Source organism: Anolis carolinensis, chromosome 3, assembly GCF_035594765.1.
Source record: "Anolis carolinensis isolate JA03-04 chromosome 3, rAnoCar3.1.pri, whole genome shotgun sequence".
Lineage (NCBI taxonomy): Eukaryota > Metazoa > Chordata > Lepidosauria > Squamata > Dactyloidae > Anolis > Anolis carolinensis.
The window spans coordinates 204316660-204338556 of record NC_085843.1 but is presented as its reverse complement, the minus strand read 5'-3'; the positions used below and the strand labels follow the sequence as shown (position 1 = coordinate 204338556).

Genomic DNA, 21897 nt, shown 5'->3' with positions numbered 1-21897 from the left:
TGGTTTGATCTTTTTGCAGTTCAAGGTGCTCTCAGGTTTTCCCTTCAACACCACAGTTCAAAAGTATCTATCTTCCTTCGCTCAGCCTCCCTTATGGTCCAGCTCTCGCATCCATAGGTTACTACAAGGAATACCATTAACTATGCGGACCTTCGTTGCCAGTGTGATGTCTCTACCCTTCACTATTTTATTGAGATTGGTCATTGCTCTTCTCCCAAGAAGTAAACATCTTCTGATTTCCTGGCTGCTTTCAAAAATACCTCCAGCAAAATTGTGAGTGAATCTCTTTTCAGTCTTCTGAAACCATAAATTATATGGCCATGGCAATGTTTAATATGAAAAAAAAGAGCTGGCAATAAAATCAAATTGTAACTTTCCATAAAATAAGTGTGCTATATAGAGGGAACTCTTAGAAGAACATCTGCTTTCTCGAGAGAGGTCAAGTTGTTAGTGTTATTGCACTGGGATATGTAAAAATTGGCTGCAACAAAAACCATGTTTTTAGGTTCATATTTTGTTGTCAAATTCTGACTGTGAACTTTGCTATTTTATTATAAAGCATTTATTTATTATTGCACTTTTATACTGTATTTCCTACCCGTAGGTGGACTCAAAGCAGTGCACATCAAGTAAATGGCTAAAATTCAATGCCTCACATATACTAAAACAGTACATCTCATGTTTAAAACAATGGCATAGAATAAAGCTTAAACCATTAAAACTAAAAACTTCAGGCAAAGATCTAAAACATATTTGACATTTAGACATTGCACTGATCTCAAGGTTGTCATCTATCTGCTTCAATGTTATTATCACTTTCCGAATGCTTGTTTTAAGTTGTTTTCTAAACACCAGGAGGGAGAGGGCTGATCTAATCTCTCTGGGGAGGGAGTTCCACAGCCGAGGGGCCACCACTGAGAAGGCCCTGTCTCTCGTCTCCACCAATCGCACCTGCGATGATGGTGGGACCGAGAGCTGGACCTCCCCAGCAGATCTCAGTGCTCTAACTGGCTCATAAAGGGAGATGCGTTTGAATAGGTAAGCTGAACTGGAACCATTAGGGATTTATAGGCTAAAGCCAGCACTTTGAATTGTGTTTGGTAGCAGATTGGCAGCCAGTGGAGCTGACGCAACAGGAGGGTTGTATGCTCCCCAGATGCTACTGCCTTGTTATTAGCAATGCTTCTTAAGGCCCATTCAACCTCACTCCTCAGGATGTCTGGTTCTAATTCACTCACCACACCGTCAAAGCTATCCTCTATATTATTATCCTTCCGATACAGATCTTCTGTATATTCTCGCCACCTTTTCTTGATCTCTTCAGCTTCTGTTAGGTCCTTGCCATCTTTGTTTTTGATCATGCCCATTTTTGCCTGAAATTTACCTCTGATGTTTCTGATTTCCTGGAAGAGGTCTCTTGTCCTTCCTATTCTATTGTCTTTTTCCACTACCATGCATGCCCTAGAAAGCCAAATATTAGCCCTGATATTGCTCATTCAAAATTTCCAAAAGCACTGGATGATTTAAAAAGGGAGAGGTAAATCAATTCGTTTATTTTGACCCAGTAGTGCGATTCCTCATTCTTGTCAGTACCGGTGAATAATTTGTGCTTAGATTCTTTGTATGCACTGCAGCCCTTGGATTGTGGCCAAGGCTGAAATTCAGCTCTGCTTATACTAATAGAAGTTTTGGTACTTTGCTACTTCCAGGGAAGGTGACTTTCCCATATTATCAACAATCTCATGGCCAGTGTCATGTGGCTAAGTAGATTTCAGCAGAACCTAAGGACTTTTAAACGAGGACATAAATTGCGTTATTATCCATTCCCCCTCCTTCAACAAACGGGCTTTAATGATTTCAGCGAAGATTGTCACTAGCACATTAAGTAAATTATTTGTCCTATTGTAACAGTTAGAAATATGTTTTACAAAAATAAAAGGTAAGGGCCTCAGCATCTATATGGTAATACCTCCCCTCTACAGTGGAACATCTACTTAAGAGCACCCCAACGTAACAGTCACTCGGCCCAGGTTTCACTTTGACTTAAGAGCGGCATTTGGAGTTAAGAGCTAGCAGGAGAGTACAGGGCTTTAGGGCTTCAAGGGAGCAGCTTCTGTGCCTCATGCCTCTGTGTCTCATGCTCATGTACACTTTGGGAGATTGCTGTCTGCTTTGCTCTTGTCTGCTTTGAGGAACTTTGGATTAGTTGATTTGTGTGGTTTTTATTCCTGGTATTCTGGCTTCATGAAGAGGGAGAGAGAGCAGGAGAGGGATGGAGGCTGGAATGAGTACATTATGAAGATAATGATGCTTCTGTCTATTTGCTTTGTTCTTCCTTGCCACAACTTTGTGCTTCTACCATTTTAAAGTTGATTTTGCCTTTTTGTTTTATGTGAATGTGCATTATTTGTTACATTATTTGTTATTTATAAAGTACATTTTCTTATTTAAAAACATCTCACAAAATTGGGGAGGAGTTTTTTGAGGGCTAGAATGGATTAGCATTTCAGTAGGAAAATTCACTTTTTGATAAGAGCATTCTGAGTTAAGAGCTTGGTCGCACAACGAATTAAACTCTTAAGTCAAGATATCATCATATAATGCTTCTTGGATCTTGTACATTAGACTCTGAAAGATCCAAACTTGAAACCTCGTTCAGCCAAGAAAGTCACATTCTTCCAATATCAGAAAAAGGCAACAGCAAATCTCTGAATCAAATCTCAAGAAAATTCTACAATAGCATTGCCTTCCGCAAGCAGGTCAAGACCTTCTTCTGCCAGCAGGCATTTGGGGCATGCTAGGGAAGTATGGGTGGGATTCGGTGTGTGTGTGTGTGTGTGTGTGTATGTGTCAGTTTAAAAGACTATTTTATGTGTATTTATCATATTTTAATCTGTCTTTTATCTTAACTCACACTATATTATTTAATTCTGCACTTTTAAAACTATGACCAAAGTGTGGGATTGTTAGCTGCTTCATGTCCCCATGGGGAGAAAGGCGGGGTATAAATAAAGTAAATAATAATAATAATAATAATAATAATAATAATAATAATAATAATAATAATAATAATAATAATGTTAAGAACCAATTTGAAGGCACACAACAACAAATGTAATGACAGACAGTTAACACTTTTCTGAATGAATCAGGCACTGAATGTAAAAACACTCTTAAAAACAAGCATTGCTTAATGTTGATCACTAGATTCCCAGCAAATATTTTCCTCACATTAAACTTTAATTAATTTACTATATCTGCACCACTGCTGGTTTAAGAGTTCATTTCAAACATCTTCCTTAACATTGATGATAAATGATGTCCTCATGCTATTTTTTAGGCAATTGAGGTAATAGTATAGAAATTAAATTGGGCAGTTTACATTAACCAAAATACTAATAACCTGTTCTGAGGCTCTCTTAGCTAACTGGTCCTCATGTGTATCTCATTTAAGCAAAATCAGGAAGATAAACAAGGCTTGTAAATATAAAAGGAAGAACAATGCGTTAAACAGCTGCTGCTTGCAAATACTATAAGGACACCATGGTGACCAAGACAACAAAGAAGTCAGAGGTCAAAATAAAAGAGGTGTGTATATGTGTGTATGTCAACCAGGCAATTGGTAGGAAAGGCTATGAAGGATAAGCAGGTCCTGAATCATAGCTTCTCATAGTGTTCAAAAGGGACAATAAATAAAAACAAAAGATACATTGTGCAATTTTCTTAATTACAGTAGAGTTTCACTTATCCAAGTTAAAAGGGCCGGCAGAAGCTTGGATAAGCGAATAACTTGGATAATAAGGAGGGATTAAGGAAAAGCCTATTAAACATCAAATCAGGTTATGATTTTACAAATTAAGCACCAAAACGTCATGTTATACAACAAATTTGACAGAAAAAGTAGTTCAATACGCAGTAATGTTATTTTGTAATTACTGTATTTACGAATTTAGCACCAAAATAATCGCCCTGAGTCCCCTCGGGGAGAAGGGTGGGGTAGAAATATTGGAAATAAATAAATAAATAAATAAAATATCACGATATATTGAAAACATTGACTACAAAAATGGCTTGGATTATCCAGAGGCTTGGATAAGCGAGGCTTGGATAAGTGAGACTCTACTGTAGTTTCTAAAAACTTGCACAGCACATTTTTGCATCATCACAATTTGCATGGATTTTCATTACATTATAATAACATCCCACAGTTACTATATTTACTATATTAGCAGTTTCTGTAGCATGGATGCCACAAAACAATTACATTTAGGTTATGGGTAAACAACAGCTTCATTCCATTGCAAAATAACAAGTCACTTGTTTCCATTATATTCTAAGTGGGTAAATCTGACTTTTACAGAGTGTAAAGCTTATAAACTTCTAAAAAATAGCGAGGTGATACGTCAAGCACAATGCGTTTTTACACCAATAATGGCTTTTTGCATCGTCTTATACTATATTTATTTGCATTGAACAGAATAGTTAAAGCAGCAATAGATGGGGATTACAGTATTTTAGCTACTTGAAATAATAATTACAGAAATTGGTACAGGTATTTCAACAGGACAAAAACAGACTGTGCCTAATGAACTTTTCAGTGTTGTTTTCAACTAAACTGCAGGTAAAACAGATTGTAAGTCAATATATGAGTTAAATATGTACCGTTTGAATAAAATAAAATATTCAAACGTATAACTCTTGATTGTCAAGACATCTGATTCAATGAAATAAAATGACTGAAGCAAGTGTTAGCTCTAGGTACATCAACATAGTAAATGCAGTATTCTTAACCATTTTAAACTAGAAACTGGTACCTTACTAATCTAGTACTGTAGTAAAAAGGGGTTAGAAGCAATCAGTGTATTTATTAACTGTACTCCGGCCAACTTATTATGTTCACTTTTAACTACTCCACTGTAATGTCTGGAGCTGGTTAACACAAGGGAAGTTATTGCAAAGTTCCTGAACCTTGACTGGACACACACTCCTAGATAGGGAATTATTTTGGAAACTTTCCATGCCTGGAAGTTTCCTAGGCCGAATCTACACTGTCCTATGCCCCAGGATCTGATCCCAGATTATCTGCTTATCCCATATTATCTGACAGTGCAGATTCATATAATCCAGTTCAAAGCAGATGATATGGGATAAGATCCTGGTATACAGGGCAGTGTAGATCCAGCCCTAGAAGTGCTTTTTAAAAAGTCCTTAGAAGTTCTCCTAATACCGTGTTTCCCCGAAAATAAGACAGTGTCTTATATTAATTTTTGCTCGCAAAGATGTGCTAGGTCTTATTTTCAGGTGATGTCTTATTTTTCCACGAAGAAGAATTCACATTAATTGTTGAACAAAAAATGAACATTTATTATATATTGTACAGTAGTTGTCATCACAAACCAATATAACCAAACAAACTGTGAATCCTATCAAGAATTTCTTGTTACTACCATTATTTCCATGGACAACAATCTATGGTACATACATTTACTGATCCTGCATGCTCTGGTGTTCTGTTTGGCGGACATGCTTCCAAACAAAAACTTTGCTAGGTCTTACTTTCAGGGGAGACCTTATATTTAGCAATTCAGCAAAACCTCTACTAGATCTTATTTTCTGGGGATGTCTTATTTTCGGAGAAACAGGGTAGGAGCATTACTTGGTAAAGTCACTGTTTTAGACTACAGCTAGAACCAAGCTGGCTAGAGAAATCTGGGAGATATAGTCTAAAAAAGTAATATTCCCAAGATCTCATAAGGAGGAACCTTATGGTAAATACTAGCACTGGGTATCACAGAAAGAAGATCTGAGGTACGGATAGTAGGCTTGTCAATTCCGGTAAACTGCAATCCGTTTCAGTGTCCTGGATTTCAGTGGGTGTCCCAGATTTCAGTGGATGTCCCAATCCTTTTTTCGGGAGCCTCCCAAATTTGGGAGGACAGAAATCCATTTTTGATCCTGGAAGCTGAAAGATTCATTTTCTATCCAGCCCATTGGCGGCAATGGGGTGGCACTTCCCAGGTTCCCCTTCCCATCATTTCAGGCATTGTTTGTTCTTATATCCTTCATTAAGACCTGGATTAAAAGCATCAGATACTTTTAAGATTAAGATACTACTCTTCCTGGGATCTTTTCCCTTCTGTCTGTAGAGGAGATCTCAGTTTAATAAAGGGCTTAAGAAACTTTGCTTCCTGGGATCCTTTCCCTTTTGTCTTTAGAGGAGACCTGGGTTTAAAAGAAGGGCTTAAGAAACCTGTTTCCTGGGATCCTTCCCCTTCTGTCTTTAGAGGAGACCTGGGTTTAAAGAAAGGGCTTAGGAAATTTTCCTTCCTGGCTGCTTCCCTTCCTGTACTCAAAGTGTAACTGAAAGAAACCAAAAGCAGCTGGTTTTCAACAGCCGCTGTTCTGCTGCAGCCGGTAAAAACATGGCAGCGGAGCCCATGCCGTTACAGGCTTCCGAACAAGCAAACATCCAAAATGAATCCATGCAGAAGTCTAATGGATAGGGTAATGCACTGGCCAAATTGGTCAGAATAATCTGAGGAACTGGGGAAAATCTGATGATTGTGGAGGAAAAAAGAAACCAGAGTAACAATGAAGACACAAATACAATATTTCTGGGATTCTAGAAGACATAGCGAAAGCACAGATATTTTTGAATGCAATGAGAGATCTCTAAATTTCTGAATGACCTTGCTTTCAATGGATTGTTGTAGCACCAAGAAAAGAAGTTATGTATTATTGTGAGATCAGATAAGGCCAAAAATAGAGGAATGAAATCATACAGAGAAAATCTGAGGATAGGAACATGTAGATTAAGCATAATCTGCAATAACATGTTACTGGAAATGTGTGTGAAATGCAGACCAGTTTCATATTATACAATTATAGTAGTTTGATAACCCTTAAAATGCCATGGCTGTATCCAGTGAAACCTAGTTTGGTGAGGCATTAGAGTTCTCTGGTAGATAATTATACATACTTCTCAATAAACTGCTATGCCTCCATTTATGAAGAGCTTAGAATTGTACCAGGATGCTATAAGATGGAGTCATAACAGTTAAAAGTGCTATTAAAATGGTTATAATAGTGTCGTGTGAAAGGGACCCCAGATAAAAATCATACAGCCGTGAATAAGATTTGACCTGTCATTCTTGTTTAGAGGTGCTAAGGCAAAGATATTGTCAGCACATAAGGGGGGCTGCTGAAGGACAGGTGGGAAATTCACAAAGAGAAGAGGAGATATCTAAGACATGAACATATGTCCAGGCAGTAAATTACATGACAGCCTAATGCAATGACAAACAAGAACAGGTCACTTTAAGAGAATGATTAATACATGAGATTACTGTGCATGCACACTTATCTGAAAGCAAACCTTGTAAGTGGGTGTGAACTCTTGGTAAGGCAGCTCCTATCTCTGCATGCAACAGCTACAAGAATAATTATAATAATTAATGGAGAGTGGTGATAAAAGTTAACAATTGCTCACCTGTATCATAGCTAACCACAATGTCCTTATTTTGTTTTTCACACCTACCACCTTTTCCATAGTGATTACAGTCTACCAAAGACCTATTTCCAACTTGGTGTTTGCTTAACATCAGGGTGTCAGGCAACTGGCTGCTCTACACCATTCAGAAATTACAAATCAGTCTGTCATGGTTTGCACAGTAGAAAATGCAAGCATTTGCAAAATTAAACTACCTGTATTAAAAAAAATCCCAAGAATCTACCATGAGCTGCCAGAGGGACTTTATAGGCACGAGACAAGCTTGGTGAGCCTAGAGGCCTGTGCCAATTCTTGTGTTGGCAAGGATACAAAAGTGGAAGAGCGAAGACAAGGTTTATGCCCGTTATTGCCAACAGATAGTGAAAGAGCTATCTTGCTAATGGGAGAGCTTGGACAACCACATGTATATAGTCCTTCTGTGGCGCCCATTGTTTAAAATAACAAACAAAATGGGAAATGTTCAGTTAACTATAGCTGTCCAAACAATGTAATTATGGTAAATAGCTTTGAAAGAAGCCATGATTTGAAGATGGTTTAATATTGTTGCTTTCTCTGAAGCTGTTAATCATAGATTTCAGTCCGAGCAAAACTGGAAATTAAGTTGAAGATTTCTTAGTTTGTCATGCAAAAGGGGTTATCATGAATAGACACATATTTCCAGTAAGTAATAATATTGCATGTTTTCAATGTAACGTAGAAACGACAGGATATGTGCTACGTTTCTCCCTCAGTTCAGGTGGTATTAACTATACTTCCATTAAACTATACTCTGTTTAATCCCTGTGCCCAGGACTACAATCACGTATCTTTTGTGGAATATCTACCAAAAATGTCCCCCAAATATATCCAAATGTCCAAAAAATTGTATTTTTTGACAATTAAGTAGCATTCATTGCAAAGATGAATATCTGTTCCTAGAGGTTCCGAGAAAAGGCAATTTAGTGGGAGGAGAAGGAAATAATAATAACAACACAATTTATATAATACATTTCTTAAACCTGGTTGGGCACGTGTTAAAGCCCTGTGTGAAACCGGTTTGAGAAGTTACTGATTTTAAAATTAAACTGTATCAAATAGCAGTGTGTTCTTTCACTAAAGAAGAAATAATCAAATATTATAAGTTTGGAAGTGGTGTTCTGGAAATTGGAGGGATTATTTTGAGTGTTGTCCTGATACAAAAGTAGATGCTAATGACATTAGCTTTGGTCTCACTCCATCTGTTAATTTAATTACTTGATTACATATTAATGATCATTAAAACTTTTAACACGACAGCTATAAATCAGATATAATTTTCAAACTGCTCTATTCCAGAGCATTAAAAAATGAGCATGATCCTTAAAATAAGAGATATTTTTTTCCTGCGAGTTAACAGTTAACTCATGAATAAAGCAACTTTCTATTCTTTTTAAAAAATGAAAAAAAACCTATGTGAAATACCTTAAAAGTCCAAAATATTTATATATTGCATGGTTGTTGTATGTTTTCCAGGCTGTATGGCCATGTTCCAGAAGTATTATCTCCTGACGTTTTGCCCACATCTATGGCAGGCATCCTCAGAGGTGGGCGAAACGTCAAGAGAGAATACTTCTGGAACACTAACACAATCCAGTCAAGTTTTAAGAACTTTTAAGGTATAGTGATTTCAAACTAACTTTTAAAATCTTCAAAGTTTTCTAAAGTAGCCCAAGGGCATGAAAATTATATTTCTCTGCTGCGGCTTGTCAAACTGCATTCAGTCCATTAAAATGTTTATAGTTTACAACCAACATTAGTAGAAAATGGGCTAATTTGGGGAAGATTTGATAGAACCTTATATAATATTACTATAACACTATGTGACACAATTTTTGTTCCTGGGTTATAAATATTATTTTCTGATTGGTTCTATCATAAATCCATGGAAAAGTTTATTAAATTGCAAAAACTTTGTTTTTGCGATCTTCACCAAAGGTTAAAAATGGCACATGAAAGGCTAAAAATGGCAGCCACAAAAATGAAGTTTCTGGAAAATAACAACTACTTTCAAAGTAAGTACCGCATAATTAAACAGGAATAGGATAGAATAGTTTTATTTGCCATTGTGCTATTGCACAATAAAATTACATGCCTTCCCCCCACATATTACAAAACAATACACCCATCTCTCCACACCCCCCCCCCCCACCACATAGGGACTACTCTCCAAAAGGGTTACAAACCAGTTTTTGGTCAACTTTGGATTCTGTTGGGATATTTGGGGTGCTGATTCAGAAAACTGCATTGGACAGACCACATCAGCTCTAGTTTCTGATACACAACATATGCCATCTAGTAGTCACCATCTGCTCTCCCAGAAAAACATATTTAATAATCTAGAGCTGATGTGGTCTATCCAATGCAATGGTCAGCTCTGCAGAAAGGAGCAGAAATAAAAATAATAAATTACACAAAGAGGTAAGAGGTTCGCAGACCAGATTTTAGTTTTTGCGGCGCACCACAGGCTGAGAACCACTGGTCTAGACAGACATAACAAACATGCAGTTTATTAGAGATGTGTCCTTCAAAATTAAATCCAACCATCAGAAAGAAGCAAACTACACACTTCATTTCTATACCTCTTCAAGTTTCTTGACTGGTCATTTCTTTCTGTCAATAAGAGTTTAAATTTTAGTATTTATTTACAGTACTGTATTTATATTTTGCCCTTCTCACCCCGAAGGGGACTCAGGGCGGATCACAATGTGCACATATAATGGCAAACATTCAATGCCATATAAACATAGAGACAGAGGCAGAGTACTATCTTGAAATAAAAAGAAAACACAGTATAAACAAACCACAATGTTAGGATACTGATGGGTGACAAAAAAAACACAACACCCCATAAAACATGCTATGACTATATAAAACCCTGTTGGGAAGTATGTATCATAGCATGCTCAGGAAGAAATGGAGGGAGATTTTTTTTTTTGCAACTGAAGCATGACAAATTCAGATTGATGCTCACGAGTAAAACATTTGTTATCATAAGCGTGATGAGGATTTTAAAGAAAAAAAATCTTTCATTTCAGTAAAATATAAAAAAGCATCACAATTTTTTGGTACGTTTTTGCTATATAAGCGTTTCATACTAAGACTGGGTTTTCTGAGGGTTACAGAAATTTTTAAGAAAACACTTGGTTCCTTTACTATTTTAAAACATTAAATAAATCACATTGCAGCACTTTAAAAAAAAACCCTAAGGACTATTTTAGCCATATATTGTTGAGAGTATTTCAATATTTTAAATAAATCATGCAAAAATACTAAAATTAATATGGTTTTTAACATTTAAAAGTACTATTATTTTTCACCACTTAACTCTCATTCTTAAAAACAGAGTGAGTGTCATACTTTTTTCTGTACTGTGCTGTGATTACTTATAGTACGTTTTATCAGTATCACAGTGAGATCTGATGAGTTAGATGCAAATCCTTTTCATTATCTTTGAAAACACTCTCCTCCATAGATGCTCAGTTTTTTCTTTTCAAAAAGTCTTGTCTTAATCCCTGTATTTGGAGAGAGGATTTTGGAATCACAACTAACTGCTGGACATTGGGCTGGAGAGTGCTGGTTTCGAACCATGCATACTTTTGAGGTCCCTTCCACACAGCTGAATAAAATCCCACATTTTCTGCTTTGAACTAGAATATATGGCACTGTGGACTCAGATAACCCTGTTCAAAGCAGATATTGTGGGATTTTCTGCCTTGATATTATGGATTATATAGCTGTGTGAAAGAGAGAAGAAGAAAAAGATTTTAAATGCCACAGTATGTAGCTTAGTGTACTGTGTAGTTTACTTCTCTCTCTCAGTCCCCAACTCTTTCAAGATCAAAACACAATCTCAAAATTCCAAATAACATTTGAGAAAACATTCCCGAAAATGCAAGTATCTTTCTTTCTTGCACTCCTGGCCAAAGGTATAGGCACAACGCTGCCACCTCTTTCTCTCTTTAAACCCAAGTGCCAGCCTCTTTACTGCCTACGATACCTAAACAAGTCATCTCGAGTCTTTTTGTTAAAGCACTGGCACTTCATCACAGCAGTGTCATGCCTCCTGGGCTCCAGGACCACCACTAACAGGGGAAAGCCAAATTCATCACAAGGGTGTGCAGTGTTCAAAGTTGTCATGCCTGACCTGACGGATGACTTCTTGAGGGTAAGTGATATGAATTTACAGCTTGTATCACATTCTTTAAACCTACACATCAGGCAAGAAAATGCAACTTTCTTCAGAGTGCTTTTCAAGCTACCAAGGACATTCAAGCAGTACCTCTTCAAAATGAGACTGAGAATCTTCTAGTATTTCCTTTGGGGTCCTCAGTTAGTGGAGCAAATCTTATCCGGAAAGCAACCACTGTCCTAAATATCACTGATAGTGTCAACAGGAGTGTGTGTTTATTTATCCTTTAAGTTGCCTGTCGACTTATGGTGACCCCGTGAATTTCTTAGCATTTTCTTAGGCAAGAAAAACCCAAAGGTAGTTCTGTCATTTCCTTCTCTGAAATATAACCTACAGCACCGGATATTCTTTGATGGTCTCAATCCAAGTACTAACCAGGCTGCACTCTACTTATTTTCCAAGATCAGAGTATTTCAGCCCTTTTTCAACTGGACTAGATCTGTTGAATCAACAACAGTTACCTAACGATTACGTTTGTTAGGATCAATGGCTGCAATTAAACCATAAACATCTAAGAGAGGAAAATGGAGGATTGTCTCAATGAAACCTCATGTAAAACTGTAAAATTGAATATGCTTCCCTTACCCAACTCTGTTTCTTTAAACAAATACAAAATCATGCTGTGATGTTAGCAGCCTCTTAATTCAGCATAAGAAACAAGTAAAGACACAATAGTTTAACCATCCATTGATTTCCTGGCCTTTCAGAAAAATTATAGCTCTAAATACACAGAGCCGATTACTCAATGACAAGAACTACAAACAGTAGCTCACGGCATGCAAAAAAAAAAAATCAGATAAATCTAGTATTTAATACATAATGGCAAAAAAGTGAAAGACTGTTAGGTCTGTTTCTAGTACCAAAATTCAGAGGATGGAACATTAGTATTTTGCATACTACATTACATGCTTAAGATATAAGTTATATACTGACTTGGGAATGTAAAATAAGATACCGTATTTCACCACATAATGGCTGCACTCCCCGCCACCCAGAAGGGGATAATAATAATAACAACAACAATATCAATAATAACAATCTTTTATTTATATCCCACCACCATCTCCCAGAGGGACTAAGGGTGGCTCATAGAACACTCAAGGTGTAACATGCAAAATACAAGTGCAAAACAAAACATAAACAATAAATAGACAACAGTACCCCATAGTTAAAAACAATAAAAAAACAACTGTAGGTAAAAACAGCAGTATTCGATCTCAGAATTGTAAAGTGCTTGTTAGAGAATCTGAAGGTCCTCGTATGTATTAGTAAAAAAAATCTAAACATGGTCAAAGGCATGCAAGTATTTTTCATAAAAAGGGGTGTGTGACTATTACATGAGGAAAAAAAGGTTGCTTTTTTGTACTGAAACAATAACATTTTATTAATCTGATGTTGAAAACAACTTAAAAATTTACCAGCAGTAAAGTCTAAAAGAGTTTTACTGCTTGCCCGTGCAAAGTGGTTTCACTTACTCACCCATCCATCCATGCACTCACCCATGTGCCCATCCATCTGCTCGGCCACCCAACTTATTTTGCATTGGTATACAATGTTTTCTAAGCAATTTTAATAAAATATGAAGTTTGTTTCAGAGAGACACTTCCCTACGTTATATAGTAGCTGAACAAAATTGAATCTATACATCATTCAAAACAAAAAAGAGACAATATACCATAATCCAATATGTCATAATTTGATAATTTCTAGTAAATATGATAGGAGGGAGGAAAGAATGTGTAATTGTATTCAGAAGTAAGTCTCATTGAGCATGGTGGGATTTATTTTCAGTTAGGGACTATAGGACTATAGTAGATGCAGAATATATTATACCAGCATAATTTGATAATGCTTAAGATAGAAGCCAGCCTACTATCCTTAGACAGGGAAGGCTAAACTGATTGCATGGATCTTTTAATTCATACTATGCCATATTTATTGACTCTATGGCTCTTGCCAATTTTATATGTCTGGTTTTAAACGTGTTATTGGTTTTAATGTTTATATACTGTATTTTATATGCTGTCTGGCACCATTCTGTGCTATTTGTAAGCCGCTCTGAGTCCTTATGGGAGATGGTGGCAGGGTAAAAATAAAAGTTGGTTGTTGTTGTTGTTGTTGTTGTTGTTGTTGTTGTTATTATTATTATTATTATTATTATTATTATTATTATTATTATTATTCTAGCAGCAATCCAAGAAAAAATAAAATCCTGAGGCTGGAGGGTTTTTCTTTTCACATTCCTCCTGCCAGTTGCATTGCAATGAAGGACATTCTAACTGTCATTTACTAGATTTTCAAGTGTGTTTAGAGCCTGGATGTTAATTAAACAAGCCACTTGTGTACATATCTTACCTGGGAGGAAATGAAATGTCCAGTTCATATAATTTGTCTTTAAAGACTGACAGCTCTTTGTCAAATTCCAAAAGCTGAAAGAGGAAAGAAAACATACATAGAAAAACATTAACATAAATATAGCTTGTGCTTGGGGGCAAAAACAATCATTTTTGAGCACATAGTAAGTCACAAAGCATATGCTGCAGTACTTTCCAAAACTTTATTAGTGTTATGATTAACAATGTTATTATGTTAATATATACTGAGCAATTTTTTCACTGAAAGTTTGTAAATAAAAACAAATAAATAGGAAGAAGGAACAACGTGAAGCTTGACTGAAAACACTATAAGCACATTCATTAAAAAATGAGGAACATTTTAAAAGCCGAGTTGGCATATCATTGGAACAGCATGAAAACTTCTCATTGCTACCATGTTGGATGTTTCTTTCCAAAGAATACTTTTTAAAGCAAACATATTGGTCATTTTTCCTGAAGTGTTAAATAATAAAATAACTATCTATCGCAAATTAAAATGCTGATTTACCCAAAAAATACAGCTAGGTAAAAATATTAGTCTCAGCTTTATTTAGAATGGCAAGAACGTGTGATGAAACACTTGGTAGACAGGAACCAAACAATCATCTTCAATTTACAAACAAACTCCAGATTTCTTTATTTTGTAAAAACAATGGAAAGTCTTGTGGCACTTAAATACTAACAAGCTTATTGGCTTAAACTCCTCTGGACTCCTGCCCAACTTTACCAGATGAAAGGAAATAGTATTTATAATATATATATATATATATTGCTGCAAGCGAATAACATGCCTATAGTCTGTCAAAAAGAAAAAAAAAAACTTGATCACAAGCAATCGTCTTTTTAAATTATCTAGCACTATCTACGTTAAAGTACATCTTTTTTTTCTTTTCTTTTCTCATTATACCCAGACAGCAGTCTAGATAGGACCCCAGAGGAAAAATATGAAGTAGCTGTGAATGCATGAAAAAAAAATCAGAAATCTTTTCCCGCCACATATAGGCTCCGCAAAGGAAATAAGGTATATATTTAGCTTGTGCTTCTAAGGACCTTCTCATAAATGCTAATGCCAGTAGCCTTTACTGAAAGCTACGAACCACCCTGTTGGATGTCAAATGCTTTACTGCGGAACCGCCATGGATTCTGACGTAGAGAGGAATCTGTTGTGTAATTGGTCCGTTGTCAGAAACACCACTTTTGGTTTTGACAGCCGTGACATCGGAAACACTCCTCCTCCAAATGCCAGGGTGTTTACCTCCCTGTTCATTAATCATGTCCCAACTCACAGCTGTGCTGATACCATTGTACGAATGGGAGAGGTTCCGAAAGAAATGAGATTGTGTTTCTCTTTCCTCTCCGCTCTGTCATAAATCATTCCTGAAATGTGCAATTAGCAGCTACTTGTACACATCAATTATCTGTGCGAAAAACAGATACCTGAGCCACCTGCACAACTGATCAGCTCTCTCCTGGTGGCCCACCCAGTTTCATTGCCATCTCTGTCGGCAGGGCTACCTGACATTTCAGTGCATTTCTATCAATTTATCAATATGTTTTCCCAACCCCCCTTTTTATTTGCATAACTTTTTCTGGATAAAATAGAACTGGGTTTTTTCTAAGAGAAAAAATGCTTAGGAAACCTTATGTAATTTCTCACAAGAAATGACAATTCAAGAAGTCACTGAACAGGCCATGAAATTCAATTCTTGTAAATGGAAACTTCGTAAAGTGCCCTTCTTTGGACAACAGCTCCCAGAATCTTAGAATCATAGAGTTGGGAGAGAGCACATGGGTCATCTAGCCCAACCTCCTGCCATGCAGGAAAAACACAATCAAAGTACCCCTGACAGATGGTCATCCAGCCTCCAAAGAAGGAGTTTCTACCACATTCCAAGGCAGAGAGTTCCACTGCTGAATAGGTCATACAGTCAGGAAGTTCTTCCTAATGTGGAATATCCTTTCCTGTAATTTGAATTCATTGCCCCGAGTCCTAGTTTCCAGCAGACATGCTAGGTACTTGCTTCTGGGAACTATATAATAATAATAATAATAATAATAATAATAATAATAATAATAATAATAATAATAATATAGTAGTAGTAGTAATAATAATACTTTATTTATGACTCATCCTACCTCCCAGAGGGGACTCACCAAAACAAAGGCTCTCTTTCAGGTTCTGCTTATTTGGAACACAAAACACCAAACCTCACGGTTGTGGAGAAGAAAAATGTTTGGGTTATTGATGTCACCATACCAGGTGACAGTTGAATTGATGAAAAACAACAGAAAAAACTCAGTCGTTTTCAGGACCTCAAAATCAAACTGCAAAGGCTCTGGAATAAACCAGTACAGGTGTTCCCAGTGGTAATCGGCACACTGAACGCCATGCCAAAAGATCTCAGTCATCATTTGGAAACATTACGATCTGTCAACTGCAAAAGGCCACCTTACTGGGATCTGCACGCATCATCCAAAAATACATAACACAGTCCTAAACACTTGGGAAGTGTTCGACTTGTGATTTTGTGATACAAAATCCAGCATCTCTCTCTCTGTCGTACTGTGTCTTTATTTATAACCCGTCCTATCTCCCAGAGGGGACTCACCAAAACAAAGGCTTGGGTTTCCTCATTCTTCCTAAACCTGGAGTGCATCTACACTGTAGAATTAATGTGATTAGATTCTACTTTGAGTATCATGGCTCCAATGTTTTGGAATCACGGGAGCTGTAGTTTTACAAGGTCTTTAGTCTCTTCTGCTAAAGAGTACTGGTGCCTCAACAAAATACAACTCTCAGGATTCCATAGCGTTAAGTCACGGTACTTAAAGTGGTGTCAAACCGCATTGTTTCTACAGTACATCATGGACGTCATTCTAAGCTTGAAAGCCTTTCTGCTGACATTCTAATAATTCTTTATGTCCTTTTCCTCTCTACAAATGCAAGGCTTAAATAAGATGACATACAAATTAATAACAAATAAAAAACCATTTAAAAAACAAAGCACATTTTTAAAAGGTAGATCACACAATGAAAGAATAGGAAATAGTTTGTGCAATGCCTTGTTCCCTTTACCCACTGGCTCATGTTTCTTCGGCCAGTTTTAACTAGGATACTCTATCAAGATATGAAATCAGGATTTCATGCTACTGTCAGTGTCAAGAGGGAGCCTCATAAGGGTTAACTATGTTTAATGTCAGTGCTGATGTAACATAAAATTGCAGTGATGTTAAGTAAGGAAAGGAAAGAATATATATAACTGTGTAGAGTCTGGGGTGTGGCAAGGGTCCTTTGTCACTGGGAGCCAGCATTAATGTTTAGGTTAATCACCCTAATCAGCATTGGAGATGCAGGCAAGAGACAAAAACATCTCCAATAAACAGGAAATAACTCTTTCAAAATAGGAACAGATTCTTTTAAAAAATTGTTACACAGTGTAATCAATGGTTGGACCTTTTGCATTTATATTGCCTCACTTCCCCACCACCCAAGCATGGCTACTCCATGTGTGTGCCGAAGTGGAATACAATCCATGAAAATTTAAATCAAATAAAGTATTTTCAACTTTATGATTCCACTAGACTCTTTCTTGATGTTTCAGTGATAGACTAACACAGCTGTCCTCCCGAAAGTCAACATAGCACCATGGTTTGTGGATGTTATTCATTGTATGTGTGTGTATACATTTGTGGTTTTGACTTTTGTGAATTTGATTGTTCACAGATTAAAATGTTCTCTATAGGAATCTTTAGATTCTATGGTCAACATTTGGCTAGAGAACCTAGATTCCTAGAGATATGTTCTCTTAAGTAAAAAAATAGCCGTTTTTAAAATTCAAGGTTTTCTACTTTTACAGAGGTCCTGTAAATGTGAGCGTTGATGTTTGACCTGAAAGTTGTATACACCCCCTCTCCCCGAGTTGTTGATAAACCTATGTGGAAATTCCAAATTACAAAACTCTGTATGCATGTAAACTCTTAGTGCCTAAATCAAGTGTAGTCAAATTGTGACTCTTGGTCTACATGCTACCCTGGTATCTTGCTTTTATAGCCCTGGCCTTTCCCCAGACTTCCCTTAACTACTGTACCTTAAAAAAACAACAACCACGAGAGCAGTGGAAGCAGTGGCACAAATAATGTGAACTGCTCATCCTAGAAGTCCAAGGAACAGCAATTAACTTATTAAATAACTTATAGATCCTCTCTCCCACCAATAAAACATTTCAAAACTAGAAATGAACTATTGCAAACTTCAGGTTTTACTTTTGATGCTGGTGATAGTCTCTGAAATTCCCAGGGCAGGAAATGTCTCTCTTAGGTCCACCAAAAATCTCCATCCCAGCTTAGATCCAACTGTTAGCCACAGCCAAACCACTGAATCAAGGAGCACTTGCTATGTCAACATTTAGGTATGTTCCATTGATTCTGTGGTTCTTTCTTCAATGGCTTAGATATTTGTTTTTCTCAGATAATTCTTGGATCTTAACATCCAGATCTTCCATGCAGTAAATGGGATAGTAAGCGAGTGTTTGCCTATGCACACTTGTAACCTGGCTGACTTCAAGTACTGGCAACTTTTAACTACATCCAACATATCTTTTGTTAATGGATAATAATAGGATACTCCTATGCATACCTATTCAACAGTAGACCACACTGAATTCAATACAGCTTAATCTCATGGAAACGAGTAAGTAATTTTAGCCTAACTGCACTCAGGTAAAGGTAAAGGTTTTCCTCTGTCATTAAGTCCGGTCGTGTCCGACTCGGGGGTTGGTGCTCATCTACATTTCTAAGCCAAAGAGCCCGCATTGTCTGTAGAAGTCTCCAAGGTCATGTGGCTGGCATGACTGCGTGAAGCGCCGTTACCTTCCCACCAGAGTGGTACCTATTGATCTACTCACATTTGCATATTTTCGAACTGCTAGGTTGGCAGAAGCTGGGGCTAATAGCAGGAGCTCACCCCCACTCCCTGGATTCAAACCGGTGACCTTTCAGTCAGCAAGTTCAGCAGCTCAGCGGTTTAATCTGCTGTGCCACCGGGAGCTCCATTAACTGCACTGAATATGATAGGAAATCTTCTTTCAGTACAGTTATAATGGAGAGCACCATAATTTAGTGTACATTTTGAAATCTATCATTTTGAAATATTTCTTTAACAAATAACATTTGAATAGCCAGACAATAGGACATCTGGAGAAAGGAGAATTGCTCGGAAAATATCAAAATGCAAAAGAGAGATCAAACAAACAATGCTTCACAGAACACAATGGTAAAAAAATGCTCATTGAAAATTCCAAAGACAGAGTGTAGTTAAATAGCTGCATTGTCTTGCAGGATGAATTCAAAATATCTACAACGGGTGCATCTAGTTTCTATATGTATGCTTTCATCACGACAATATTCTGAAAGTGTATATAGGGTTAAAAATGGTTAAGCTTGCAGCTATTTTCCCAGTAACAGCCACAGACATTTCTGACATGTTTATGTACTGTGGGTGGTTGCTTGTTTAGTTATGTGTTGTGTACTGCAAATAAACTATTGATACTGTTGTGACACAGATGATAGATAACAGGAACACAATTGTGCTGGCAGCTTCTGGAGCCTCCCAAGTTTTCAAGGAGCACTCACATCTTTATAGCTACTGCTGCAAATAAAGCTCACTTACAAAACCTGAGTGCCAGCTGCTGGAAGGGCATGATATACAAGGTGACTCTAATTATTCTTACTATTTTTAGTAGTTCAAGTACTTGCTCTGTTGGGGAATCTACCTCTAACAAAGAAGAAGAGAAGGAGGACAACACTCCAGAGAACATAACATGGAGGTGACTTCAATGGGTGGCTCGAAGCAGTTTGGCATAATGAGTTCACTGTGCTTCAGAGTTATAACCCTTATTTCTAGGGCAGTTGTCTTCATGTAATTCTTGAATGGTGAGACTAATTTACTACAGACAAGCAATGGGGAGTCCACAGGCCAGATTTCCATGCATGAATATCAACTTTTTAAGGAGGACTTTTGAAGGCTAAATCAAACAGAAGGGAACAAGCTCTTAGGCTAATTAACACATTAAAGATCAATCAATCATTGAGTCCAGTTGGCATAACACAGTCCTTAAGAAAGGCCAATGCGAAACTGCTGATAAAAATAAGTAGCCTATAAATCAGTAGTTCCCAACCTGTGGTCCGTGGACCACCAGTGGTCCCCAAGAACTAACATATGGTCTGCAGCCTCAACGTTACTACACTGTTGTAACGAGAGCGACTGGTCTCGCGAAACCCTCTTATAGTGCCAAGACAATGGGGATGTCGGGAAGGGAGAGGCTGACTACCCACAAAAGATGCAGCCACAAGCCTCCTGACTGCTGCTTCTCCTCCCCCTCCCTCCCCCTGAGCAAAGCTGCTCCATGTGGTGCCTGGAAGCGGGGGCATCTTGGTGTCTTCATTTTGAGGCCTATTCCTGGGGTTATTTGGGGTGCTGATTCAGAAGGTTGCATTCGATAGACCACATCAGCTCTAGATTATTAAATATGGTTTTCTGTGGGCGATCAGACAGTGACTACTGGATGGCATATGTTCTGTATCAGAAACTAGAGCTGATGTGGTCTATCCAATGCAATTTTCTGAATCAGCACCCTAAATAACCAACCCGAATCTAAAGTTGACCAAAAACTGATTCGTAACCCTTTTGGTACTAATGTTGGAGAGTGGTCTCTGGTCAAAGTAGTCTCTGGTCAAGTGGTCTCTGATCAAAAAAAGGTTGGGAATCACTGCTATAAAAGAGGCAACTCAACAGATTTCACAGTATAATGTAATACCGTGGTTCTCAACCTGGGGTCCCCAGATTGTTTTGGCCTTGAACTCCCAGAAATCCTAACAGCTGATAAACTGGCTGGGATTTCTGGGAGTTGCAGGCCAAAAACTTCTGGGGACACCAGGTTGAGAACTTCTGATGTAATATAACGTAACGTAACATGACAAAATAAAGGGATGCAGGAAGTACCATAGAAGTACAAGCCCATCAGCCAGGTATACTTACTTAGATAGACTGATAAGAAGTATAAATAAAAACATTGTAATTGATCATACAGAAGGTGAAACTTTGCCTTAGAAAAATTAAGATCTTGGATTTTTTTTAGAGTGTCAGGAAACGTGTAGATGGGAGGATGCAGAAGACATTATACATCTGGATGTTAAAATATAGTTGACAGAGTCTATCAACTAACACGCATTGGCAACTTGATAGTCATTAACTAGCCATTGACTCAGATGGTGTCAAATAAGACTTTGGTTGGGGATGGGGAACTTAGCACCCCCAGATGTTTTTGACAGGAGTTTTGCCAACATTGTAAGGAATGGGATTACATAATCATAAAATGATAGAACTGAAGGAACTGCATGGGTCACCTACTCCAATATTTTGGACTGTATCCTAAACATCTGGAATGCCTAAGGTCCTCAATTCATGGCTCAGACAAGGATAGGTCTAGGAATGGCTATCAACCATGATATAATTACATTACCTCCAAAGTCTGAAACAAATTGATTTTGAATCATATTTCCCAAACGTGTATCCTCCAGATATGTTGAGCTTGAGTTTCCTTTTGATATGTGAAGGGCAACAAGCTGGAGGAAGAGTCCCTTTGAATAACACATCATTGGGAGAAAACAATTTATCTAGCCACTTTTTTTCTGTGACTTGAGAAACTGCAAGTCGCTTTTGGTGTGAGAGAATTGGCCATCTGCAAGGACATTGCCCAGGAGACGCCCAGATGTTTTTGACATTTTACCATCCTTGTGGGAGGCTT

At 37.4% G+C, this 21897-nt stretch overlaps 2 protein-coding genes across 3 annotated transcripts in view; one reads left to right on the top strand and one right to left on the bottom strand.

The window, feature by feature from the left end:
- Positions 1-21897, bottom strand: part of inpp5a (inositol polyphosphate-5-phosphatase A) — a 330149-nt gene that overhangs the window by 22237 nt on the left and 286015 nt on the right. For both annotated transcript variants that reach the window (XM_008106714.3, XM_008106713.3), the window contains exon 12: positions 14073-14146. In XM_008106714.3, coding sequence (XP_008104921.1) covers positions 14073-14146 — 74 coding nt within the window. The remainder of the gene's footprint in view (positions 1-14072; positions 14147-21897) is intronic.
- The window catches only part of nkx6-2 (NK6 homeobox 2), a 101532-nt gene that overhangs the window by 47296 nt on the left and 32339 nt on the right, over positions 1-21897 (top strand). The window lies entirely within an intron of this gene.